General features: G+C 40.0%; 1 protein-coding gene and 1 pseudogene across 16 annotated transcripts in view; both read right to left on the bottom strand.

Annotated features, from left to right (window-relative positions):
- Positions 1–27,307, bottom strand: part of PBRM1 (polybromo 1) — a 127,583-nt gene that overhangs the window by 39,284 nt on the left and 60,992 nt on the right. For 13 of the 16 annotated variants that reach the window (XM_045079085.1, XM_045079097.1, XM_045079089.1 and 10 more), the window contains 6 exons: positions 24,278–24,920; positions 19,900–20,111; positions 8,952–9,137; positions 7,881–8,038; positions 6,989–7,252; positions 541–686 (listed from right to left, as the gene is read on the bottom strand). In XM_045079085.1, the coding sequence (XP_044935020.1) occupies positions 541–686; positions 6,989–7,252; positions 7,881–8,038; positions 8,952–9,137; positions 19,900–20,111; positions 24,278–24,920 (1,609 nt within the window). The remainder of the gene's footprint in view (positions 1–540; positions 687–6,988; positions 7,253–7,880; positions 8,039–8,951; positions 9,138–19,899; positions 20,112–24,277; positions 24,921–27,307) is intronic. The other 3 variants (XM_045079102.1, XM_045079095.1, XM_045079113.1) reach the window with 1 other exon arrangement.
- Positions 17,525–19,888, bottom strand: LOC106005153 (annotated as a pseudogene).

The raw sequence follows: 27,307 nt of genomic DNA, 5'->3' as shown, positions 1-27,307 counted from the left end.
ACTCCTTTGTTGCCATTCTACGCCACGCAACCACACTTTTATTCACTTACTTGTTCAGCAAATATTTGAGCCCCTACTATATTTCATGCACCATGCAGGGAATACAAAGGTGAGCAAAATATGGGGCCTCTGTTCTCAGGGCATTTGCAGTCTGGTATGGAAATTCAACAGTAAAATAACCTGATATGCGCTCCGAGAGTAATGGGGAGACCTAATCCAGTCTGCAGGGACAGGATAGGCTTCCTTAAGTACTATCTCTAAGTTAAACTAAAGGAGTTCATCATGTGAGGTACGCAGGGGGATTCCTGGGTTAAAAATTCAGTAAATGGTAGGAGAAAAAAAGAAAAATTCACAGAAGGATTTAGAGAAGGAAGTGTGGCTAGAGACAAAAGCAAGGTGAATGTGTGTGAAGAGGCTGGGGAAGTTACAGCATTGTCAAGGGGATGATGACAATGACTCTGACTTCATTCTAAAGAGTGATGAATTTCTACCCAAATCTCTCAGACCCAACTGCATCCTCCCTGCTTCAGTAACACCCACCTGCCCACTCGAGGGCGCACGAGGCCATGGGACTTGATGAAGACACAGTCGCCAACCTTCAGCCACATATCATTATAACAGAGCTGCTCAAAGTAGTGGCAACCTGGTTCGCCATTTGACATTTCCACAGGGACATCTTCTTTCTCCTGTGGTAAAGGAAACTGGTTAAAGATAGACAGCTGACAATCAAGGAGCAGACAGAGGAGGTTAAGAAAGGAAAGCTGACTTTCCTTCATATTAACTTAAAAGAAAAAATAACCATAAACAGAAGTTTAGATGAAGATCAGAAACCAAAACTAGGGTACTGAAACCAAACTAAGTCTTATTAAATACTGCATTTATTTTAAATTTACACTTAAGTCTTATAAAATGTTACTTCAAGGGTAATTAATACCTGAGTGGCTCAGTGGGTTAAGCCTCTGCCTTTGGCTCAGGTCATGATCTCAGGGTCCTGGGATCCAGCCCCGCATGGGGCTCCCTGCTCGGCAGGGAGCCTGCTTCCCCCTATCTCTCTGCCTGCCTCTCTGCCTGCTTGTGATCTCTCTCTCTGTCAAATAAATAAAATCTTAAAAAAAAAAAAAAAAAGTTACTCCAAGATGCCTTTATCCTCCTCCTCCACCCCGTTCCCATAGCCTTGCAGTGGGGGGTGGGGAGCACTGAAGAGGACACATCAGCATTCAGGAGCAGCCTCACTCACACACTGCTATGGAGGATAAGGAGTAAATACTGCGTAAGGTGTTCCTTCACTACATTTACTGAGCTCTCAATTTCTTAGCATTAACAACTGATGGCTCTAAATGAAATTTTTTAAAAAAATTTCATTGGCTGCTTTGACACTGGGCAAATTCATTTGACCTCTTAGTTCACCTGTAAAATGAAGGCAGTGCACCCATCAGATGGGGCTGTTAGGAATCTCCAATGACATATTCCATAGTTAAGTACACAGAACAATGCTTGACTTATGAAAAGCACTTGAACACCCATTCGTTATTGCTGTTTTATAGTTTTGGCAAAAAGAAAAAAAAAGAAAAGAGTCTGGGTGGCTTAGTTGGTTAAGCGTCTGACTTTGGCTGAGGTCATGATTGATCTCAAGGTCCTGGGATCGAGCTCCGTGTTGGACTCTGTGCTCAGCAGGGAGTTTGCTTCTGTCTCTGCCTCTGTCCCCCCCCCCCCCACTCCTGAGAGCACTCTCGAATAAAAAGATAAAAAAAAAAAAAAAGTTCTGATCTGATGCAGAAAGTGGGCACAGCATGAGGTGTTTTAAACATATTAACTCCAAAACGTATAAAAGCTGAGGAAACTATAGAATCCCAATATTTTCTACTGCATCTCCCTGAGAATATGTGAAACTTCAAACTGAAAAAAAAAATCTCCTTCAGAAGGTCCAAGTGATTTGTTTTAATCTTTGTTATGACTTCAAATGTGATATATAAATGATCTTCTTGGAAAATAACACATATAATGGATGAGAGGAACCTGCAGGAGTGGGGACTATGAAGTAGGCCCTGAAATTAAGAAGAACTTTTTCTGGGCACCTGGGTGGCTCAGTCAGTTAAGCATCTGCCTTCAGCTCAGGTCATGGTCCTGGGGTCCTGGGATTGAGGCCCACATTGGGCTCCCTGCTCAGTGGAGAGCCTGCTTTTCCCCTCCCTCTACTCTACTTGCCTGTGCACTCTCTCTCTCTGTCAAATAATAAAATCTTGAAAAAAAAAAAAAACACACCCCTTTTTCTTTTAGGAATGGGTTCTATTCTGAAGTTCTTCTTCTTTTTTTAATTTTTAAAAGTAATTTCTCTGCTCTACCTGCTAAAAGTATTCTTTTAAAAGTTCTAGGAATTAAAAAAAAAAAAAAAAGTTCCAGGAATGACTTGTTTTGGCCAGGCAGTATTAAAATAAAGATGAGACAAAAGAAAAAAACAAAAACAAAATCATGCACAGAGAGGACCCTGGAGACTTACGAATTGTAGTTAGAAATCTGTGTTAATTCCCATGTTGGCTTCCATTGGTATTTCTTATTCTTTCAAAATTAATGTCTCTATAATTCCCAACATATTGGCAAAGTATAAAAAATATCATATTCTTTCCCAAGCTTCCTTTCTTTTTTAACACTGTTAGGACACTAAAATGGATTTCTTTTCTAAGACACAAAGAAGTCAATTTTTTCCAGTTTTTATATTGACAATTTAAAAGCTTTATTTTTTGGGGCACCTGGGTGGCTCAGTGGGTTAAGCCTCTGTCTTTGGCTCAGGTCATGATCCCCCGCATCGCATCGGGCTCTCTGCTTAGCGGGGAGCCTGCTTCCCCCCATCTCTCTCTGCCTGCCTCTCTGCCCACTTATGATCTCTGTCAAATAAATAAATTTTTTAAAAAATCTAAAAAAAAAAAAGGCTTTATCTTTTTTGATTATATAAAAGAAATGTATCTGTGGGCAACAATTCAAACATTAGAGCATGTAAAACTTAAAAGGCAATCTTCTGTGATCCAACCCCAGAGATAAACACCTGGTTCAGCACACAGCAGTTCTCTACATTGCTTTTACAGTCGGGTATGTAAACATACAGTTTGAGTTTTTTTGAATAATAATGGAACCAGATCCCATTCTGCCACCTGTTAGTTATGAGCATGTTCTTACCAAGTGACTTGGACAATCTTCTGTGTGCCATATATAGAGCTACCTCATTGTGCTTACTGGCTACAGAGTTGGCAAGCAATGGATGTCTGACACTTTACTCAACTCCTATTCATGGGCATTTGGGTCTGGCCAAAGGTTTTTGCTTTTACAAATAACACTGATGCTGCTCCTTGTGGAGAAGACTTCGGTGCACCTAGTACTGAGTTGGACCACATTCCCTAGTATCAAATGGACGCTGGGTCAAGGGGAATGCCACGGATGGGAGAGAAGTGTCCTGCCTCACACCCAAAGCAGGTGTTGTCAGCATTAGCAATCTTCAGAACTCTTGCCAACTGTCAGGCTTTTGAAAATTATTAGATTAACAGATTTTCTTACTTTTTTTGGGCTGTCTCCCCTCTATAAATGATCTATTTAGTCCTTTGCCTATTTTCCTAGTGTCACTTCTTCCCCAGATTTCTAAAAGCTTTTTGCATTAAAAAAATGGTTGTCGGGGCGCATGGGTGGCTCAGTGGATAAGCCTCTGCCTTCAGCTCAGGTCATGATCTCAGGGTCCTGGGATTGAGCCCCGAATCGGGCTCTCTGCTCAGTGGAGAGCCTGCTTCCCCCTCTCTCTCTGTCTGCCTCTCTGCCTACTTGTGATCTCTGTCTGTCAAATAAATAAATAAATGAAATCTTAAAAAGAAAAAAAAAAAAAAAGGTTGTCCTGAAGACTTTCGCTCCACTTTAATGCCTCCTGGGTTTCATATCATGTATAGAAAGGACCCATTCCAACCTTACAAATAACGAATATAGGTAAATAATAATAAATCTGCCTATGTTAGCAACTGGTACTGTTTCTTCCATTTTGCTTTTGTTTTTGGTATTATTACTTTTTGGAATATGATGTGAATGAGAGTTCAGATGGTTTCTTTTCTTTTTTTCTTTTTCAAATGGCTACCAGTTTTCCCATTATCATTTAATTCCATCCTTTCCTGCTGATTTAAAATACTACCTTTATATACGGGATTTTAACTGTGAAAAGCCTATTCCTTCCACAGACTGGAATACCTCAATTTTTTATAAATAACAAAATATACAGGGTCTCCTGGTTAACAACAAACAGTAAGTAAATGGTTAGCAATGTACAAGCAATTCTTGATCTTGGGGTCATGAGTTCAAGCCTCATGTTTGGATACAGAGATTAGCTAAACAAATAAAACTTTGATATATGGGCGCCTGGGTGGCTCAGTGGGTTAAGCCTCTGCCTTTGGCTCTGGTCATGATCTTATTTAGGGTCCTGGGATCGAGCCCCGCATCAGGATCTCTGCTCAGCCGAGAGAAGGCAAGGAGCCTGCTTCCCCCCCACACCTGCCTGCCTCTCTGCCTACTTGTAATATCTCTCTGTCAAATAAATAAATAAAATCTTTTAAAAAACAAAAAAAATATGTTTTGCTCTCTCTATATATAATATATATAAATACAATAACATCTGGCAAGGCAAAGCACTTTGATTACTATTTTCCTCCTTCTTTTCCTGGTGACTGCTGCGTTTATTCTTACATGAGAAAGCCAGAATAATTCTGTCAAATTCTTTTTTTTTTCTTCTAAGATTTTATTTATTTGAGAGAGAGAGAGAGCAAGCGAGTGTCCATGAGTGGTGGGAAGGCGCAGGAAGAGAGGGAGAAGCAGACTCCCTGTTGAGCAGGGAGGCCAACACTCGATCCCAGGACCCTGACATCATGACCTGAGCTGAAGTCAGACACTTAACCAACTGAGCCACCCAGACACCCCATTTTGTCAAGTTCTGAAAAAAATCTATCCAAATCTTTATGTCCGTGAGTAGACGGTTTCTCTTCCCATAGGTTCCAAATATTCCTTTCAAGGTTCTTTTTTTTTTTTTTTTTTAAAGATTTTATTTATTTATTTGACAGAGAGAGATCACAAGTAGGCAGAGAGAGAGAGAGGAGGAAGCAGGCTCCCTGCTGAGCAGAGAGCCCGATGCAGGACTCGATCCCAGGACCCTGAGATCATGACCTGAGCCGAAGGCAGCAGCTTAACCCACTGAGCCACCCAGGCGCCCAAGGTTATTTCTTAATGTATTTTGTTAAGGTGAATCAGATATTTTCTTCTACATGATTTTCCTAACAGTTGCTAAAGTATATTCAACATTTTCACCTTTCTTTCAAAACTCTTGTGGATTATTGTTTTGTTTATGTAACAAAGCTATTGACTTGTATATGGATTTTGAAATCTCTATTTGTTGAATTGTTTTTCAAAACTTTAGTTAATTGCTCCCCCATGATCTGCAAAAAGATTTTGCCACTTAACTGTCAATATTTTTACTATTTTTGTTTGTCTTCATTGGCTACTTTCAGAAAAATATAGATAATAGTAGAGCAAAGCAGGCTTAAGTCATGAGAAATAAACATAACTTTAAAAAATCGCTTTGAGGGTGCGCCTGGGTGGCTCAGTGGGTTAAGCCGCTGCCTTCGGCTCAGGTCATGATCTCAAGGTCCTGGGATCGAGTCCCACATCGGGCTCTCTGCTCAGTGGGGAGCCTGCTTCCCTCTCTCTCTCTGCCTGCCTCTCTGTCTACTTGTGATTTCTCTCTGTCAAATAAATAAATAAAATCTTTAGGAAAAAAAAAATTGCTTTGAGGAAATATCCTTCTAAAACTTAAATGAAGACAGTTACTATACTTCATCAAATAATCTTTCCTTTGATATAATAATATAATGAAGTATATTACTAAATTTTCCTAATTTTGACCAACTCCTGCATTTCTAGAATGAACTCCCACCTACTAGGTCATATTGTTCTTAAATAACTAACTTGGTTTCACTTATAAATAAAAATACACTTTCTCCAAGTATTTTCTGCATCAACATTCATCTGTTAGTCTCAATTGCAGTTTTTCTGTTTTAATTTTTTCAGGCTTTGGAATTAAGGTTATTCTGGTTTTGTAAAATAAACTGGGAAGTCTTCTTTGTTCTCCATGCTTTAAAATAATTTAAACAGTACTATAACTATAGGTCTCTTAAGGGTTAAAAGAATTCACCCATGGAAGTATCTGACCTGAGTATTCTGATTAGCTCTCAGAACATTTTTGAAAAATTTCTTCTTGTTGTCCACTTACGTGTTACCCCTCTTCTTGATTCTTTAGTAATTCATTTTATTTATTTATTTATATTTTTTTCAAAGATTTTATTTATTTATCAGAGAGAGAGAGGGGGGGAGAGAGCAAGCACAGGCAGACAGAATGGCAGGCAGAGGCAGAGGGAGAAACAGGCTCCCTGCCGAGCAAGGAGCCCGATGTGGGACTCGATCCCAGGACGCTGAGATCATGACCTGAGCCGAAGGCAGCTGCTTAACCAACTGAGCTACCCAGGCGTCCCGATTCTTTAGTAATTTAGAGTGTCTTAGAAAATTATTCATTTCATTCGGGCTTTCAAATTTATTAACAGAAATGTGTAAGTCTTTAAATTTCTTCTACATTTGTATGTCTGAGCTTAACTGCCTTCTTTTTTTTTTTTTAATTTTTTATTTTTTATAAACATATATTTTTATCCCCAGCCTTCTTTTTTTATTAGGATAGTTGATAGTATATCTCACTGGACTTATCAAAGGATTAGCACTTGGATTTAGTTTTAAATTCTATTTTTCAATTCTACTGTTGTTTTCTAAGCATTAATTTCTGTCCTATAGCTCCCTTCTGTTTGGCTAAGGTTTTATGTTGTTACTCTTTTTCATTCTGCATTTGAATACTTTATTCATTTATTTTCTGGAATAAATATTTTGAAATGCAAAATCCTTTTCTGTGTGGCTTTTAACTACATACCTTTTCCAAGTTAAAATTGTCTTCAGTTCGACTGTCCTCTGAGTTGTCTGTGTTCTTCTCGTCATCCCCTTTATCTGCATTTGCAAATACAGACGCCACTCGGACCACAGGCAAGGGCACATCCCGAGGGACAAACCTCACTGAACTGATGGGCATGGTCCACAGTTTAATTTTCTTAAAAGATTTGGTTTTGGCAGAATACCGTGATTCACAGACAAAAACATCCTCATCTCGAAAGTTTTCTGGGCACAATTTGAAGTATTCCTGGGAGACATAAGAATAAGATTATTAGTTAGGTGAATGTTCTGGAAACAAGTCAACCAAAAAAACCAAAACCACACATCAATCAAGCCAACACTAACCTGTTAAGACTTTCTGACAGTTAACAACAAACAGTAAGTAAATCGTTAGCAATGTACAAGCCTCTCCCTGCTACAGAAGAGCCTTATTAAATACATACCCTTTAGCTTACCAACTACCTTTTTGAAAATATATTAGCATTTCACACTGCTATAATGTTCCTAAAAGCTTTGGGCAGGGCTCAATGTGCCTGTATCAGATAGATACACAAAAGGTATACTTTATTACCTAAAAAGCACACTGACAATTTTTAATGATCTTTCAGAAAACGTCATCCTCAAAAATTAGCCTGGCAGTATAAAAAAATTTAAGCGAACTGCATTTAGCTATATATTGTAGGCAAGCAAATGGTGGTATTTCATCATCATGATCAGATTAATTTCCTCCTAAATCTTTACACAATGGCATATAGACACAGCTTTAAAAAATTTCAAATTTTAAAGGGTCTGATTTATAAATACAACTTTTTTTGCGTTTGTAAATTTTATTTTCATGGAATGATTTGTACTTTGGAGACTAAGGAGTTTCTTACCTTGACAAACATGACCACACATTTTCCTAGAATTTTACTAACGGGAACTTTATTATAATAGTCACTCTTAAAAACTTCTTTTTCTAGAAATTTCCGTGTAGCCAGATGGAATGTTTCATTTGGCCGATAAAACCAACAGCCATACAACCATTTTTCACCTCAAAACAAAAAGGGAGACAGAGAGGAAATTACCATTAATAGAAATCACACATTCTTGCAAAATGAGCAAAATCTCCATCCATTCTGCCATGGCCTGAACAATGTGCTTTTTAGGCCACAGTGTCTTAAAATCGTTATCTTGGAAGAAATGATATTCTCAAGTAATGAAGCATAACGAGGCCTAAAAAAATGCTACGTTCCCCCTCATACTAAAGCTAAAGGATGTATAATATATAGGATGAAGAAGGCGGTGAGACCTGCCCTAGTCTGCTGGGGCCAGGACACACTCCAGACCGCACTTTGGTAAGGACAGAGCATCCAAAGCATAGAAGGGATACAGTGAGCACTCAGGAGAAGGAAGACAAAGGTATCTCACGAGGAGCAGCTGAGGGAACTGGACTGCCTCAGATCACGTTTCTGTCTGCTTCTGGCTTCATTAACTCCTATTTGTTCTCCATATTTTACATGAAAGGCAGCTGTTCTAGGACGCCTTTTTGAAATCAAATTCTAGGCCAAGACACATGTCACACTATAATAATTTCTTTTTTATCTGTGATTTGTACCAAAGCGGTTCTGCAAGGGGTAAAACACGAGCCTTTAGTTCTTGTGAGGCTCTGCCATCCTCCAGTCTGGCTTACTGTGTGTTTTTAAGAAACAGCAGCAGTTGAGTGAATGAATCTCAACCTCACTTCAGGAAGGGGCATTTCCTTTGACTCAACTGTGCCACTCAGGAGAGTGTGAGATCCGACGTTTTTCACATAGCTGGTGCTTACTTCTACTTACCGATACAATGTAGAACGACTACTGTTGCAAGGCATAACTGTCTGAGTTACAATTTTCTTCCCTGAGGACCAAGGAGGAATAAAACAGTCCCAGCTTACCAATCTGCCCTTTGATTTAAAACAAACTTACCAGCAGAATCTTCCCAAAGCCTCTCAATGCAGACGATGTGTGGCTGCAGGCTGGCCTCTGCGGGCTCCACGTAGACGTAGTCTCCAACATGGTACATGCTATTCTTAAAGCTGCAGTCCTGGCTGTACGTGCGGTGTAAGCCGGAGAGGCCTGCGGCGCCCGAGGAGTCTTCACTCTTTTCAGCTTCTTCGGTGAAAAAGATAAAAATGTTCCCATTAATGGGATGTGGGGATCAGATGTGGGATTCAAACAACATGTACTAATATGTTTCATGCTTTCCTAGACCTTCAAGGGCAGGATTCAGGACAAACGGCATGATATCCATACTCCCAAGAGCCTTTACACAAACTTGCCTTTTTGAGTTACAACCAACTGTCATTAATTTAAGTAAATGCAAAATAAACAAAGGACTTACACAATTAAAATAACCATGTTAATAATATATGCTCAGTGTGTCATTCTGGATGATAAAGAAAGGTATAAAGAAGAAAACAGCTGACCTGTCAATCATGCAGTCCTGGAAATAATGTCATATATACTTCCCTTCTATCAATGCTTCTGAAAAATTGTCCCCCAATAGTTATTATGTGGGTATGTCAAAATGGAATCTTAGAATTGAAAAAAAAAATATGGAATATGTGTAGCATACAATATAATGTAAACTATGTATGTCTACACTGAATATACACTGAACAGGGGCACCTGCTTGGCTTAGTCAGAAGAACATGTGACTCTTGATCCTGGGGTCATGAGTTCAAGGCACATTTTGGGGACAGAGATTACTTAAAATAAATAAGTAATAATAATAATAATAATAATGATAAAAAGATACACTGAGCAGTTCCCAAGATTAATGCTCTTCAATAAGACTTATTTTTGCTAAATAATATTTTTTGATGGCTGCTATGCAAGCCATCATTTGCAAATACCGTAGGGTTTTTGTTTTTGTTTTTTTAGATTTTATTTTTGAGTAATCTCCACAGTCAACATGGGACTTGAATTCACAACCCCAAGATCAAGAGTGGCACGCTCCATTGACTGAGCCAACCAGGAGACACCCCAGTGTTTTGTGCTTTTGAGGATAAAGCTTTGCTCACATCTTTATTTCCTTATGATAACTTCCTATAAATGCAACAGCTGGAAATAAGCATTTTAAATGCTTTTTAAAAAAGATTTATTTACTTGACTGAGAGAGAGAGAGAGAGAGAGACAGTGAGAGAGAGAGAGAGCACCAAGCAAGGGGGAGAAGAGAGAGAGGAAGCAGCAGGCTCCCAGCTGAGCAGGGAGCCTGACAAGGACTCAATCCTGGGACCCCTGGATCATGACCTGAGCTAAAGGCAGATGCTTAACTGACTGAGCCACCAGGTGCCCCTTAAACATTTTTTTAAATGCATATTCAAACCAACCCCAAAAGTCTATACCAATTTTAGTGCCTCACTGTCTGGCCACAAGCGTTTGTTTCTCCATTCTTGCCCCAACACTCCTATTATAATTTTTAAAAAATTATTTTATTTGAGAGAGGGAGCACAAGTCGGGGGAGGGGCAGAGGGAGAGGGAGAAACAGATGCCCTACTGAGCAGGGAGCCTGATGTGGGGCTCAATCCAAGATCCCAGGATCATGACCTAAGACAAAGACAGACATTTAACTGACTGAGCCACCTAGGTGGCCCCACATCATTTCTAAAAAATTTTGCCAATTTTGGTGGAAAATGTTATCTAGTATTTGATTAGTCAAATGAATCCCTGTAAGATACACAAGAGGTTCACAAGGTTCTTCAGATTATATACCAGCACGAACATGGTGAACTGAAAAAGGTACAGAGACAGTACAAAATGAAAGAGTGCTAGTTAAACCCCCAAAATTCTACAGAAAAGAAACAGGCTGATTAAAAGTGCTCACCTGCAAACTTATGCTACCTTTCATGAAAAAAGATGATGCAGAGGGCAGAGTGCTGAGCCACAGAGGAATATTTCTAATGACTCTGCCCAGCTGGATTTCAAGATTGCTTGGAACTAATGACTCCTTCCATTTCTCCCTTTCTGAATGAGAATGTCTCTCATTATCCCATGCATGTGCCGTCACTATGTTATAGGAGCAAAGAACTTTTTAGTTTCATAGGTCCACAGATGGAGAGGAATTGTGTCCCAGGAGAGATCATACCCATATACATACATTTAAATGATTTAGATAATAAGATTTGGGACCTTTGAGCACATAAAGCTGATAATATTTACATGAGATTCTGATACCTGGTAGAGGGGTGTTACCGCAACAAACACCTAAAAAATAGGGAAGTGACTTTGGAATTGGACAAAAACAGAGACCAGAAGAATTCTGAGAAGAGAAAAAGCCCTCTGCTGCCTTAAATAGACTGGCAGAGAAATGGACCTTAAGGACTTGGCAGTAGAAGGCACAGCTGGAAATGAAGAAAATGTTGCTGGAAAGGAGATCCTTGTTACATACTGGCAGAAAGCCTGGCAGAACTGTGCCCTGCAATCACTTGGATTCTGAGCCTCTTGGGCTGATCTCTTTGTTATCTTTCTCCTTCTTTGTTGTTCCATTGCCTCTGAGCATTCTTCTTCATCTGCTAATCCTTCTCTAAATGTTTCCTTTCTGCCATCATTAAAAACATTTTAAAACTGAATCACTTTGACCTATAACAATGTGTTAACTTGTTATATCACCAGTTACTTTGACACATTTATATTTAGCAAAATGCTAAAACAAAACGCTGACTATAAGTTCTCTATGTACAATTTTCTCCCCATTGCCAGACCCATCCCTCAAAAGAAAAATCTGACCGTAAGCGTGACTGCCGGCATGCCAGAGCTAACAAGTTTAAAGGGCAAGGGGTCTCACGACTTAGAATACATCCTCTCAGAACTGCACCTCTAGCCTTTCAGACAGCTGCTGTTTCTCGATCTGGACACTTTAGTGCAATCACCGAAAGGGTTGGGGAAGGGAACAGAGGTTCATCTCCTTTAAATGTAGACTTTCAGCTGTTTTCACACCTCCATCTGCGGGCATAGCTGGTGCAGACGGCTTTCACCTGCAGGCCTACTACTCTTCTTCATCAGATGCTGGCAGGGAAGGCAGTGTTGGCAACTCGCCCGAACTCTCATTGCCGCTATCTCCTTCTCCGTTGCTTTCCTTCTCTCTCTCTCTCTTCATTTTTTTTTTTTTTTGAGGAGGGGAATGGTTTACATTTATGTCTTTTGTTTTGCTTTAAAATCCCCTTTCCATCATTTTAGAGGTGTTTTGGGATGTACTAGCAGTAGGCATCTGTACAGTGCAGAAAGTGAAAGGCCTCCATGTTCTCTTACCTTTGCTTACTTCCCCTTGTATGAGTGGTTAGTTCTGACATTTAATATAAAAACAGGGTGTGTGAGATCTTCTAGTTTCCCTTAATTTCCATCATTATTAAGACACCTCCTCTTATGGCTTAAAGACATAGAGGGCTGACTGACATATACAACCACTATCCTACTTCCTGGTGGTTTGCTGTCTTTTTAATATTCATTGAGTCACCTGACACAGGGTGATCTAAAGACTACGGTCCTCTCGTGGTTACAATAAGCCTCCGGGTCCCCCTTCCTCATCAGTCCTTTTAGTGCTGACTTCACATTGTATGGCAAAGCACCACTTCTTACCTACTTCCAGTCCCACCACTGGAAAATATAGTCCCTGAGTTGATGTTTAAAAAACAGTGTTGGGGCACCTAGGTGGCTCAGTGGGTTAAAGCCTCTGCCTTCAGCTCAGGTCATGATCCCAGGGTCCTGGAATCGAGCCCTATGTCGGGCTCTCTGCTCAGCAGAGAGCCTGCTTCCTTCCTCTCTCACTCTCTCTACCTGCCTCTCTTGCCTACTTGTGATCTCTGTCAAATAAATAAATAAAATCTTAAAAAAAAAAAAAGCCTAGTGTTAACAGGGCTGCTCTTGGCAGCCTTAGAAAGCAGCTCTGTGCAGCAGGGCTCCCCTTACTCCTGTCAGCAAAGGCCTGCAGGCTCCTGAGACAGGCACAGCAATGGGAAAGGAATGAACATTTCCTACTGTGTTTTTTCTTTATGGGGCTCTGTTTTTGTATCACAAGCCTTTTTCACAGATTAAGTCGCTGGAAATATTTCCTTGTAACAAAGGATCAGTCAAGGGCAGTGACCAACAGTTTATAAAATGTGAGTACCAGGGCACCTGGTGGCTCAGTGGGTTAAGCTGCTGCCTTCAGCTCAGGTCATGATCTCAGGGTCCTGGGATCGAGCCCCACATCGGGCTCTCTGCTCAGCGGGGAGCCTGCTTCCCCCTCTCTCTTTGTCTGCCTCTCTGCCTACTTGTGATCTGTCAAATAAATAAATTTAAAAAAAAAAGTCAGTACCAAGGCTGCCTAGTGGGTTCACGTATCATTGCTAATCCACCAAGAAGCAAGACAGCAAGTACTGTCATAAACTCCTGCTCCTCCGCTAGAGTTAAAGCCTTAGAGCAGCGATTCCCACAACTGAGTGTACATCAGAACCACCTACATGACTTGCTAAAACATAAAATACAAGAGTATTTTCATTTCTTTTTTTAAAGTAGGCTCCACGCCCAGCACGGAGCCCAAAGTGGGGCCTAAAAGCTCACAACCCTGAAATCAAGACCTGAGCTGAGATCAAGACTTGAACTGAGATCAAAAGCCTGAGAATTTGCATTCCTTATCAGTTCTCAAGTGATGCTGATGCTGTTTGCCTAGAGGCCACATTTTCAGAACAGCCTTACAGTAATTTAAGAAGCAGCTGTTACTAATTTTGCATTGCCAAGAAGTGTCAATAAAACTTAAAAAAAAGTCTAAGTATACAAAATTTTGTCAGTAGAAACAACATGGATTGTTCCCAAATGTCACACCCATTATGACATTGGCATTTTCTGTTTCCTCTTTCATTGATTTCCATCCTGATTTTTATTATTTCCTCTACTTACTTCAGGTTTGATTGGCTTTTTTTCCCTAACTTCTTGAGGTGGAAACATACCTATTTTAGATCTTCACTCCTTTCAACATATGTATTTAAAGTTATAAATTTCTTCCTATGAACTGCTTTAGATATATACCATAAATTTTAACATATTGTTTTCATTAATTTAATACATTTAATTAATAATTAAATACATTTCATACATTGCATTCCATTCAAGATTTTTCTAATTGTTCTTGTAACATCTTTGATCCATGGGTTAGAGGTGAACCACTTCATTTCCAAATATCTGGGGATTCTCCAGATTTCTTTCTGTTGCTAATTTCTAGTCTAAATCCCATTGTGTTCAGAGAGCAAACTTTCGTATTTCAATCCTTTTAAATCTTCTGAAACTTGATGCATGACCTAGCGTATGGTCCAAGATAATGTTGCCTGTGTGTTTGACAAGAATGTGTATTCTACAGTCCCTGGGTGCAGTGTTTCACACGTCAACCATCAAGCCGGTTGACAGTCCATGTCTTATCTTGCTGTAAAAAACCCACCATAGCCAGGGTAGCTTAAACAACATTCATTTCTTAGCTCTGGAGGGCAGAAAATCCAAAATCAAGGTGCCAGCACATCTGGTGTCTGGTGACAGCTCACTTTCTGGTTCACAAATAGTCATCAACTTGTTCTTCATCCCCTTATAACAGTAACAGTCCTCTCGTGGTGGCTCGACCCCTACAACCACACCCAAACCTAATTACCTCCTAAAGGCCCTACCTCCAATTACCATCAAATTGGAGAGGAGGCTACAACACATCAGTTTTGGGGGAATGTAAACTTCCAGTCCACAGCAATGCTATTTCAAGTCTTTTGTATTTTTGAAGTTGGTCTATCAACTAGTGAGAAAAGATACTGATTTTTAGTCTAGTTGGTCCATCAATTGCTTAGGAAGGAGTATTGAGACTATAATTATTAAACTATTTCTCTTTTCAATTCTATCAGTTTTTACTTCATGTATTTTGAGGCTCCACTATTAGATGTATATACATTTATAAATACTACATGTTCCAATGTCCTGACCCTTTTAACATTATGAGGTATCCCTCTGTCTCCAGTCATAGTTCTTCTCTTAAAAGTCCATTTGGTATTGATGGTGCCACTCCAACTCAATAGTACATCATTCCCCCTTCTTTTCCTTTCAGCTTATTTTTGCCTTCGGCTCTGAAACAAGTCCTTTGCAGATCAGCATAGAGTTAGGTATTTTAAAATTCAGTCTGCAATTTGATCCAAGTGTTTAGTCTACTCATAATATGTAACTTACTTTTTTTTAAAAAAGGATTTTATTTATTTGTTTGACAGAAAGAACAAGGGAGTACAAGCAGGGAGAGCTGCAGAGGGAGAAAGAGAAGCAGGTTCCCCATTGAGCAGGGACCCTGATGTGGGGGCTGGATCCCAGGATCCCGGGATCATGATCTGAGCTGAATGCCACTGCTTAGCGACTGAGCGACCCAGGCGCCTCTGTAAGTTACTTATTGATATGACTGAATTCATGTCTGCCCTTTGTTATTTGTTTTTTACATGTCTTATGTTTTTTGTTTCTCTTTTCCTTCTTTAGGAAGTATTTGTGCCAAGCAAGTATTTCTGCTGTAGCACTTCTCTAATTCCTCCGTTGGGTTTTTATTGCTATTTGTTTTTAGTGGCATTACAATACGCATCTGTAACTTACCACCATCTACTTCAGGTTGATCCTAACTTGATTTTGCTAACTAGTGCGGCTTTGCTCCAAAATAGCTCCATTCCTTTGTGCTACTATTGTCATATATAATACTTCTATAAATAATGTAAACCTAACAATGAGGTTGTACTTTTTTCTTTAAACATTCCTAATGTTTTTGGAAGAAACAGAGAAGAAAAGTGAAAAAACATAGGCAGACTTTTATATTTACCAAATTTACTATTTCCACTACTCTTCAGTCCTTCCTGTGGATTTGAGCCAACCATCTGGTGCTGTTTTCTTTTGGCCTGAAGCTCTTCCTTTGGTATTTCTTACAGGGAAGATCTGCCAGCAGTGAATTCTGTTTTTGTTTATCTAGGAATGCCTCATTTCAGCTTCATTTTTTAAAGGATAGTTTCACTGGTTATAATGGTTTATTCAGTTCTTGTCCTTTTTAGCACTTTTGAGTATCATGTCCCGCTTTCTGGCCTCCATTATTTCTTCAGAGCTATTACCATACTATTATTCTCAAGATTTTTCTTTCAGCAGATGTAACTAGAGGTGGTTCTCCTTGTGTCTACTTAGTGTTTTTATTTAGAGTCATGGGCTACTGTTTTCCAACAACTTTCAAGTTTACAGCCATTCCAAGTATTTTTCCCCTTTCTTTCTCTTCTGTCCTCTGAAACTCTCAACATAAGTATTCTAAGACACATGGAATGAAGGTTTGCACCGAAGTCTACTTGGCCAAGGGTCAGCCAATGATTTAGGTGAAGACTGTCCTCAAACACCTCAAATTCAGAAGGACTCACCTTCTGCTAACTGATGTGCATGTGGCTTGGGGGACACATTCAAAGTTGTAATTAATTTTCAAGTAAGCAAAAATGTATTTTGCTTTTCGTTAGGTTCTTCCATCTTGCTTGCATGGGCACAGTTTTCCAGTCAGCAAAGAATATGTGAGAGCTGTGTCAGACCTTCTGTGGCTACTTTCCAGGATATCCCTCAACCTCAGCTGTAATCTTGACTAGCAAAGCTGCAGGTTTACCCCATTCACCTCTGTACTGATCACTTTTAGCTGGCAAAGACACCCCTCAACCACATACACTATCGTCATCCTAAATGAGTACATCCCCTCTGGTGGCAAAGTGGCTGGGTTCTGTGCAGCTAGCTTTATGGTGGTAAATTTTCTTGCCAATCAGGTTCCCTTCTCTTCTTTGCATATGTCATTGTGCATGAGAATTTGCTTTAAATCAATTTTATTTTGTTTTCTTACCTACAGAAAGAAAAGCCCTAAGCAAATGTGATGCTAAAGACTAACATAACTCTTCGAAAATCACAATCCTAGGTATGTACGTGAACTCTATAAGAAATACACCTGAAATTAATGTAACATTGTGTGTCAATAATGCTCAAAAAAGGTAGCTAGCTGTCTCATGAAAAGAATGAATAATGATAAAAGCCTTGTAAGAAATGATCAAATTTCTTCTTTCCTCAGTAAAATAATGATTTTAATTATTTTGAGTAAAAAACCCATTTTACCAAGTTTAATAGAAATCTTTTTTTTTTTTTTTTTTTGTAAAGAGAGGGAGAGCAAGCAGGGGGAGGGGCAGAGGAAGAGGGAGAATCTCAAGCGATTCCTCACTAAACCTGAACTAGGGCTCGATTCCACAACCTTGAGATCATGACCTGAGCTGAGGTCAAAAGTCATATGCTTAACCAATGGAGCCATCCAGGCACCCCTAAATCATTTCTCTTAAAGGGAAGCTGTTTGCTGGATTTTAAGAAGTTCACTTGAGGGTGCATGGGCGGCTCATTCAGTTGAGCATCTGCCTTCAGCTCAGGTCATGATCTCAGGGTCCTGGGACTGAGTCCCACATTGGGCTCTCTGCCCAGCTGGAAGCCTGTTTCTCCCTCTGCCTGCCACTCCCCCGCTTGTACCTGCTCACTCTGTCAAATAAATAAATAAAATCTTAAAAAAAAAAAACAACAACAAAAAACATTAGTTAACTTAGTAGTTTTCAAACATAACGACTAGTACTCCACATCATTCCTCTTATCCATTTAAGGATTCAGCAGCTTGGTTCCTGATACATCTCTTCATGACCTTGTAACATTTTCTGAATCATGTATATAGGTAATAAAACCAAATGGTTTTTTCTTTTCCAAAGAAATGTGTTTTGTTTTTTTTTTTAAATCATGTTATTTTCTCCCTGATGACCTCATTTAGGCAGTAACAGCACGGGAGCTATTTAAAGATTTACAGCAGTTGAGGAAGCCTTAGGCCACTGCTGAGGGCAGCACTGCTTAAAAAGCTACTGAGTGCACTTGGGAGCAGGGGGGTTTTACTCTGGTCCATGTCTGGTAAACTTTACTTACAAAAGAACACCAGAAATGACTTACACAAAATTCCCTGCATCCTTCTTATTTCTTTTGCAAGCCCATTTGAAGGCAAAATAGAAAATAATATAAAGTGTACATGTGTGTATATACATGCTTTGAGTGGAGGACACTGATTATACTGTGTCCATTTAGGTGGGGAAATCGAATTCAGGAAATATTTTTTGAGCTTCTTTTCCTCGAGGTCATTTATACTCTAGATTTGAAAAGTGAAAAGAGATGTTAAGAAATAGTTTTGCCCCATGTTGGATCAAACCACACAGGCCTGTTAGACACAGATGGACCACAAGGAGAAAGTTCTATGTGTGTCTCGGCCACACATATGCGGGTACATGGGCTTGGGCAATGCAGGTGCGGCCGTGGATGAGGTAGGCCCTCTCTCTAGTATAGTGGCTTCCAGAAATTAAGGACACATCTTTGAGTATCTTCAAATGCCAAGCGGCAATCTGAATCTGGTACTGGCTCCTCTTCAGAGGAGCACCGCCGGAAAACTATAAGGAAAAATACCTATAATGAAAGACATACCTCTATGAAAATGGCTTCAAAATATGAAAAAAAATCTAACAACCACATCTTCCAAGAAATCCAGTAACAGTCCAACTCTACTTTGTAAACAAGTAAGCAAGCAGGCAAATAAACCAGCATGTGAAAGAAAACTGGTTAATGTAGGAAGTGTTCCACAAACATTAAGCCCTTAAAGTCTGTATAAACCATCCTAGGCAAGTTCATTGGTGTTGTTAAATCTGCTGCATTCTATTTCACTAAAATGTGACATTCTACTATTTTCGGGTGTCACTACTTTTGGTCCACCAAAGTGGTCCAGGATCCAGACGCTGGTTAAACTCACCTTAGCAAATAACCAATTATGGCTGGAAGGCCAGGTTTTCATCTCAGGGTACTGGATGAACAGTGAATGTCTGGCGAAGTTCATTTCCATCTCATTCACATTAGTAACAGCTCCTGACAGTATTATGTGAGTAGAGAGGAGACTTTGGGGGATCAAATACATGTTTCCTGCAGAAGTTAGTCTATACCAAAGACATGGTTGTTGTAGCATATGGATTCTCCTGCCAGCTGCAGTGGGCTCAGGCAGAAGTAGGGCACGCTGCTGCCCACGCCCAGGGGCCCAATGCTGAGCGAGAAGACATCAACTAAAGCCTAGCCATGCACTGCCTCCCCCGTGGAGAGTGCGGCCAGTATGCCCCAGTCACAGATGTATGTCAACGAAGTGAGCCTAGTGCTCTGCGTCCTGTGGGACAGTGGTGTGGCGGTGTCCCAGTCCCAGTAGTCCTGGCTGCCCCAGCCCCATGCTGGTGCCACCGGCAGCACCACTGGCTGCAGGGCCAGCAGGCTGGCCGTGACAGTGACTCTAGCAAGTCCAGAAATGATCAAATTTCTAATAAAAGCTCCCACTGTCAAAATATTTCTAAATTCTAGCAAGTAACTCAAAGTAACATTTTGGGGCTGATACAATGAAAATAAATATTTCCTCCTAGTATTGTGGTTCAACCAAAGTATCATCTCCTCTGGCCCAAGTCTGCAGGAAGAAAGCCGTCCTGCCACATGACAGGGCAGAATCTTGATGCACTCACTGCTGAGAATGCTCCCCAGCTCCAAGCAGGCCCCCAGGCTTCTTCTGCCAATAGTATTTTGACCTGGTGAGCTCCACTCCTGTGAGCTAACTGACCGTTCCTGAAATACTAGGGCCCACAGCTGTGTCACACAGCACTTCAATTGTTAATAGTCTGATGACCAAACCGAGGACGACAAAAGCATTCCTATTTCAACATGTCCATTCTGAAAGAGTCAACATTCACATAGACAGGATTCATCCCCACAGCTGGCTTGGAGAGCCAGAACTAGAACAGAGTATAATATTTCTTCATATTTAATAAAATGAAAAGAAACCAACCTCTTTTTTCTTCTTCTCGTTTTAGTTTATCCTCCTCTAGTTCTTTTGGCAATTTTTCCTTCTTCTCTTTCTCCACATCATTATGCAAATGCTTTGTGGTATAGCTGAGTGCTGGTGAAAGCAGGATCTCTCCATTTTTGCAAAGTTCATCACGGATTTTAATAAAAAACTGCTGCAGCTCTACCGCATCCTCGTAGATTTCGGAGTCTGTCCTACAAGGGCATCAAGAGTACCTATTGACACACAAGCTGCTTCCTTCCCACACCTTGGCTACATGGAGGACCCTACCCAATGCTTCCGTAACACGCTAATGGGTATAATGGTACTTCTATTCAGAGGGTATCTCCTTGAAAGTTTTAGAACAACGTGAAGTGCCGTTTTACCTCAGCAAGCCTCATACCCACCAGTTTTCTCTTTCTTAAGGCTCACTTCTTATACAGCTCACGTAAAAGAAAAGGCCTCACACAGTTTTCTGGGGAAAAACAAGGCGCACGCATCTGTTGATTCTTGCCACAGAAGGGGGCTGCCAGGATCAAGGACTACTCTGAGTTCCACACCCCTTACAACACTTACTTGTCTCTATTCCTTGGATTAATTTTTACTTTCTTTTAATTGAGGGACCCACACATTATATAAAGTATTGACAAAAGATTTAGGCAATGTCCACTTTCTTCTCTTTGAATCTCTATCATGCTTGCCTAGGCTGATAGGCCCCAGCAAATATTTGACGCTAAACTGCAAAGTCACGAGGGCATCCATCCTGTAACGGTTACAAACCTCAGAGTCAGTGTTCATGTCAGCTTCCCAGAAATGACTACATAATATTGGGGAACCAGCAGAGGCAACATAGTGAAAGATGGGGAAAAAATGATCTGCCACACTGAAGCTTTTTAAAGACGCTTTCCTCATTTACAGAATGAGAGGAGAGGACTGGGTAAAAACAGCTTCAGAATTTAGACTAGAAGAAATTTTCTTATTCTCTCTAATCCACGGTGGTCTGAGGATGGCTTAAACGTAATTCTATTGGGGTGCCTGGGTGGCTCAGTGGGTTAAAGCCTCTGCCTTCGGCTCAGGTCATGATCCCAGGGTCCTGGGATCGAGCCCCGCATCGGGCTCTCTGCTCAGCGGGGTGCCTGCTTCCTCCTCTCTCTCTCTGCCTACTTGTAATCTGTCTGTCAAGTAAAATAAATAAAATCTTAAAAAAAAAAAAAAGTAATTCTATTAACTAGGAATACGAGGGTCTGAGAAATGATTCACAAAGTAACCACAAAGTCTAGCAGCAGTTAGGAACACATTCTGGTTGGAAGACACTGGTAGGCGTAGCAAGCCCAGTCAGCTCCCTGCTGATACCCACCACTAGAGCATCAAATGTTAGTGAAGCCTCTGGAATGCTTCTCCTCATCAGCAAAGGTGAACTGGCAAACAATCTAAAAACACTGCCAATAACAACCTAAATGAATGTTTCTGGAAAGGTTTTAAAAATCTTTTTAGGTTACAGAAATGCTAATACTTGTAGGAAAGCAATAAAAATAAAACTGGTCAAAGGAAGAAACTCCTCTGATATTATTTTGATGCCTGTTTTCTGAACAGAAATGTCTTAAGACTATTCACTTGACGTTAAAATTCATTTTATAAGAGCTTACAATTTTAAGTATAAAGTTAAAAATGAAAATGCACTTTTGGCAACTCCTGTTACACTGAAAGGGCAGATTTGTAATTCCATCAGGCTGTTCAGTAATGAAGTAATGTAGTACACGGCCATTAAACATCTGACTTATCTTTCCTGTTTTGTTTCAACAAAGTAATATGAAGAATTTATTAATCTAAGAGGATCAGTGTTGCCTGCATGCAAAAGAACAAAAACTAAAGATGGAAAAAGAAAATAACTTTTTCCCCTAATCTTTAAAAGGCAGACATCCAGCAAAATGAAATAATTAAGAGTACAGGAAGCTCTTAGTGCCTCCGTTGTCCTTGCCTTCCCAAGGGTCCCCCTTTCTGTAAGGTAGTCAGAGAACTGAACTCAGGAATGCTGCCAGCAGACAAGGGAAGCCAGCGGCTGACTGGCATGAGTCGTGCCGTGCTGTTACTGACTACTGCTGACGGACAGACCGCTGTCCCCTGAGGGAACTTTCAGACTGCTTCTATTTCAGGATGTAAGGTCCTAAGTGATATTAAGTGTCAGTGGTGGAGAGGGGTGAGTGTAAAGAAGCATGAACACTGCTGGGGATCAACATAGAAATGTAGGGCCCACGAGCTTCATTAAATTCATGAGCTTAGTATTTTTGAGATCTCCATCTTCACTACTGGTGAAAGAGCTAGAACGAGGGTTTATCACTCACTGAAATGATGCATCTCTGCCTGAGCAGCATGGGGCTATGCTTAAGTACCATAAGCAGTCATAATACGACCCTTTCACAAAGATAAAGAACAGCTTCCCTTAGTTCTGCAAGGCTCTGGGGACAAGCGAGAAACTCCTCACTGCCTCACGTCAATAAATGCACCCAAGACTCTACCTTCAGGGCTTACCTTCCAAAGCAAATCATGTCAACAATGGGAGAATGAAAAGAGCTCATTTCCTAGAGATACAAATCTGCTCATTTCTTAAAACAGACACATCATCTATTAAAGATAAAGTTGCTAATGTTGTAAGAGACAGATGCAGTTTTGCAAGACCCACAGACCTAAAACCAAGATGGAATGGGGGCAGGGCAGAAGTGGAGGAGAGGAGCAACTTTATTTAGACTTAGGACTATTTAAGAAAACTGAGAAAAAAATGAAGTCTAAGCTCCATGAAAGAGAATCTGTGTCTTGCCCACTCATGTACCCCAAGTATCTAGAACATGGTTAGAATTAGTGCCCACTCAATTAACATTTGTTGAAAAAGTGAAAATAAAGAATGCAAATTTTGACTGCAAGATGTCTCCCCATCTTTCTTTCATTCATTTCTATCTCCACTGCTGAACATTGAGGACCATTTCCTAAATGTGTCACTCAAGCACCTCTCCAATATGACCCCAACTCCCCTATCTCTTGAACAGACCACATTCATTCTCTAACCCTGTGCCTTCAGTCCAACCATTCGTGTTATCTATGTCCCACCCATTCTCCTTTCCCCTGATGCCTCAGGTCTTTTCAGAGCTCTAGCACAGAGCTCCTACTCCACCATCTTTACTACATAGCAAGTTGTTATATGTTGTCTCATGCTTGGAATTATGTTTCCCTAAGCACAGGTCCTAACCCAGTTGTTGGACTTAGAGCACAGAGCACAGCCTGATCATCCACGGCTGGGCTCCACTGTGTGGCTGGGCTCCACTGACTGGTGTCTTGGTGACCAGCTCTGTAGCAGGGAACAATAGGAGCCACCCCACTTACTAGTTGTGTGACTTGAAGCAACTTACTTCTCTCTGTGTACTTCTTAAAATGCGAAGTGAGAAGATTATCACCTAGAACGGCTATTACAAGGGTTAGAGATGATCTAGATAAAGCATTTTGCATGGTGCTTTACAAAGAGCAGGTGCTATTAATAGGAACAGCAAACATTACTAATTTTTCTTTCAAGATCCAGAGCAAATGAAGGATTCACCAGATTTCCCAGCTGGAATTACTCTACGCCCACTGCCTAAAAGTCCCCTTTCAACATGGTAGACTATAAGCTCCAGGTAGGTAGGGTTTGTATTTTTAGCTTTTTATATTCCCCCAAGAGAGTCTCAAAGCACACAGAAGACACACTGTAACTGCTGAACTGAAATTGTTTAAATAGCCAGTAATACCATTCTTGCCTGGCAAAGCCATAACACACATCAAAATTAAAAGGGAATTCAAATTTGATGGAAATTTAAATTTGATGGCTTCTTTTAGTACATTCAATATCTGCAAAAGGCATTTAAAAGTGAGAAATCTGAGATATAAAAAAAAAAAAGAAGCCTTTTTAGGAACTAGAAATGGTGACCAAATTTAGATTGGCTAACCTTAGATCAACAACATAAGAGCTATTTTAATTTATTCAAAGCATGCTTGGATTGAACTCAAACTTGAAAAAAAATCACACTACTATTTCTAATTATAAGCATTTTATCCTTTAAAAAAAAAAAAAAGTTCTGTAAAAGGCTGTATTTTCAGGGTTTATGCTTTCCAACAGATCTTCAAATTTGTCCCGTATTCCTTCCCATGGGCTCAGATCCAGATGATGTGGCAGTGTGCCTGCTCTCCCCCATGGCATATGCTTGTGCTCTAGATGTTGTGGCCAAGTAAGAACTCAAAACAGCACCCCACCGAATATAACCATGTACCTAAGCTGAAACAGTTTATCAAAGCAGAATTTTCTTTTGTTTTGCATTTAATCACAACTTCTCAAAAAGAAATAGCTTGGAAAACCTACCGATTCATTCTTCGTGCCCTTTCCAAGACTTCAAACATATGTTCTTGAAATAAATCGAGCCGCCGGTAGCGATTATTTTCAACATTCTTTCTAATTATGTCAAAAGTAAGAGGAGGTTTGTTTGGGAAGTTGGGATCCACCGCAGGAATTTCTGCTAAGGAGTCACTGTAGCATCTTCCTTCGTCATCCTGATGACTCATGACTGACACAAAAAGATTGTGAATAAGTTCTTGAATCAGCAAGGTCACATTTGGGACATGAGAGTCCTCATCTCCCTCCAGGTCTCTCCGAGTTTCAAGCAGAACCTTGTGCAGGACAAGGGCATCTTTGTAGATCAAAGACTCGGGCTCATTGTAGGTACAGGCATTGTTAAACATCATGACGAAGTCCTCAACCATGGAGTCTATATCTTGGTATTTGTTGGCCATCATGTGACTTCGAATTTTTTCCATGTCCATGGGCTTTTTAATGGTCAGATAGTAGTCAGGCAGCTCGGATCTAGAGGGAAGCCTCAGAAATATGGCACTAAGGCGGCGACCCCTCTTATCAGTATAGTTCTTTACAGCTTCATAGACTTCATTTAGTTTCTGCTGCATTGGAGTCATGTATTTTGATTTTTTAGGAGAAATTCCACTCTTCCTACCTAAAAGAAGATATTGAATGTTAAATTAATAAAATAAAATAAATGAACCCAAATTTGTATACAGTTGGTAAAACATAATCATAAGGGAGTGTTCCAAGTGATTTGTAAAATAATTTAATTAGCATGTCTCTAGTGAAGTCTATCTTATGGACAAAAACAACTGGAAACAAATTTAAACTGTTTTAGTAATCATATTTTTAGTGAGAGTAATAAGCACTATCATGTTAAGATAGCTGTGAAATGTAGAATAAAGCAAATGACTAGCTATGTGACATTCTAATTCTATCACCTGCAGCATCCTTGAGAACTGGGATTCTTTTAAAAAATATTTTATTTATTGATTAGAGAGAGCAAGCACGAGTGGAGGGAGGGGGAAAGGGAGAGGGAGAAGGAGACTCCCCGCTGAGCAGGGAGCCCAACAAGGGGCTCAATCCCAGGACCCTGAGATCATGACCTGAGCCGAAGGCAGACGCTTATTGGACTGAGGCACCCAAGTGCCCCAAGAACTGAGATTTTTATCACAGGAGAAAAGGAGACCCAGATATTAAAACAGAACACTGAATAAAAATCTTGTAGCTATAATCTCAGTTAAGAGCATCAGTATGAACTTACAATGTATTTTATCTTTAAATGTAATATAAACACACACAAAATTTCCTAGTTCTGAAAATCCTGGCAACAATGACAGTAGCGGTACAACCCCATGTAGCCTGACTACATTGGCCATAATTCTGAAATACAGATTTCAAATACTAACACCAGTAGCTCCTTAGCAAATGGCTGACTCCCAGTTGGCACAGGATAAGCCTCGTGCATCTTGAAACACAAGGCAGTAAAGAATGTGTCAATGTGGTCATGTCAGTAGAACACAGTGGCCAGCCTGGGACAAGAGGAGCATCAATAAGGACAACAACTGCAATGAGTTACAAGCAGCAACGTGTTTAAATTTAGTAGTTCTTAATGATATATAAAAATGAACAACAAACTGGGTAAATGTTGGCAGATACTGGTAAACCAATGTACTGCTTTGGAAACTAGTAAACAAAGGGCAGTAGGAATCTGTCTTTTATCCTTTCAAAAAACCCAAAACAAAATAAGACAAACAAGCAAAAATTGTACTACTGGGTAACCAAATATTGGATGAGGCAAAGTTTCTCTATACAGAGTACTCCAGTTGCTAAATGAGCAAGGTATGACAAAATCAGACTACTGTTATTTTATATCTCTTTAATGAATTAATGGAGTCAGCATCAATAGCTGTTAACATGTGGGAGAACACACAGCCGTTACTGGGCTATCCAGTGGAAGACCATTCGCCACCTCTGAAGTTGGTTTTTGTGCCAAAAGGAGGAGATGAGGATCAAATCTAATTTAAATCAAGCCTCTTGCTCCAACTACCAATTTAGAGGAAATGCCAAGGAGACGAGAACACATAAACCACAGCAAAGGAATGCAATTAGCAAAGCCCAGACCATGGGAAGCTGCAGTACAGCCCCAATTTCTTCAACAAATAAACTGCAAAGGAAAAAAAAAAAGAAAGTTGGGAGGGGGATTTACAGATTAAAAGTAGTGTCCATCAACTGCGGTTATATGGACCTTATTTAGCTTCTACCTCAAGCGGACATTCTTCAAGATGTGATGCAATGTAAGTGCAGAAAACCTATTGTGTTATGAAGCAAGCATCCTTGCTGGGCTGACAGTGAATCTCATCAAGCCTCTCGGGTAAACTTCCATTTTTTAAGAAATGAGAAGAATACAGGGACAAGTTAGTTGATATCGTAAGAAAGTGAACTGATTAACCCAAAATTTGAAATTGTACAAGAAGGTGATCTGGTTTCTCAAGAGTCAGTGGCATGAGGATATAAAAGGGAAGGGCCTGCTCTAGACTATGGACAGAGGGCGTGACAATCAAATGTAATATACAGAACTTAATTAGGTCCTGATGTGAAGAAACCAACTGTAAAAATGCATTCATGAGATAATCAGTAAAATTTGAAAATGTGTCAAGTATTAGATGAAACCAAGAAACTGCAAATTTTACTAGGTGTAATAATGATTCCATGGTTATTTAAGAAAATGTCTGCAAATATAGAAATGCACACTGAACTATGTAGAAATGAAATGACATTGAATTCTCTTTAAAGTAATTCAGAACAAAAAAGGAGAGAAAAAAGTGGATATAGGAAGTATGGCACGATCTTGAGCAATTCTGAGTAACTGGTACATACAGGGCTTTGTTGTACCATTCTTCAGATACATTTGAAACTTTTCATAATACAAAGTAGAGAAATGAAAAGGAGATCAACATTACACCTTAAAATTTCCTTTTTCTGAACTTTAGAATCTCAAGAAGATACCCCCCCCACATCCCCTGCTGAGCAAAGAGC

The sequence above is a fragment of the Mustela putorius genome, unplaced genomic scaffold (genome assembly GCF_011764305.1).
Source record: "Mustela putorius furo isolate JIRA1106 unplaced genomic scaffold, ASM1176430v1.1 tig00000095_pilon_pilon_pilon, whole genome shotgun sequence".
Classification (NCBI taxonomy): Eukaryota; Metazoa; Chordata; class Mammalia; order Carnivora; family Mustelidae; genus Mustela; species Mustela putorius.
Note: the sequence above shows the minus strand (reverse complement) of the source record. Positions and strands in the feature narration are given on the sequence as shown.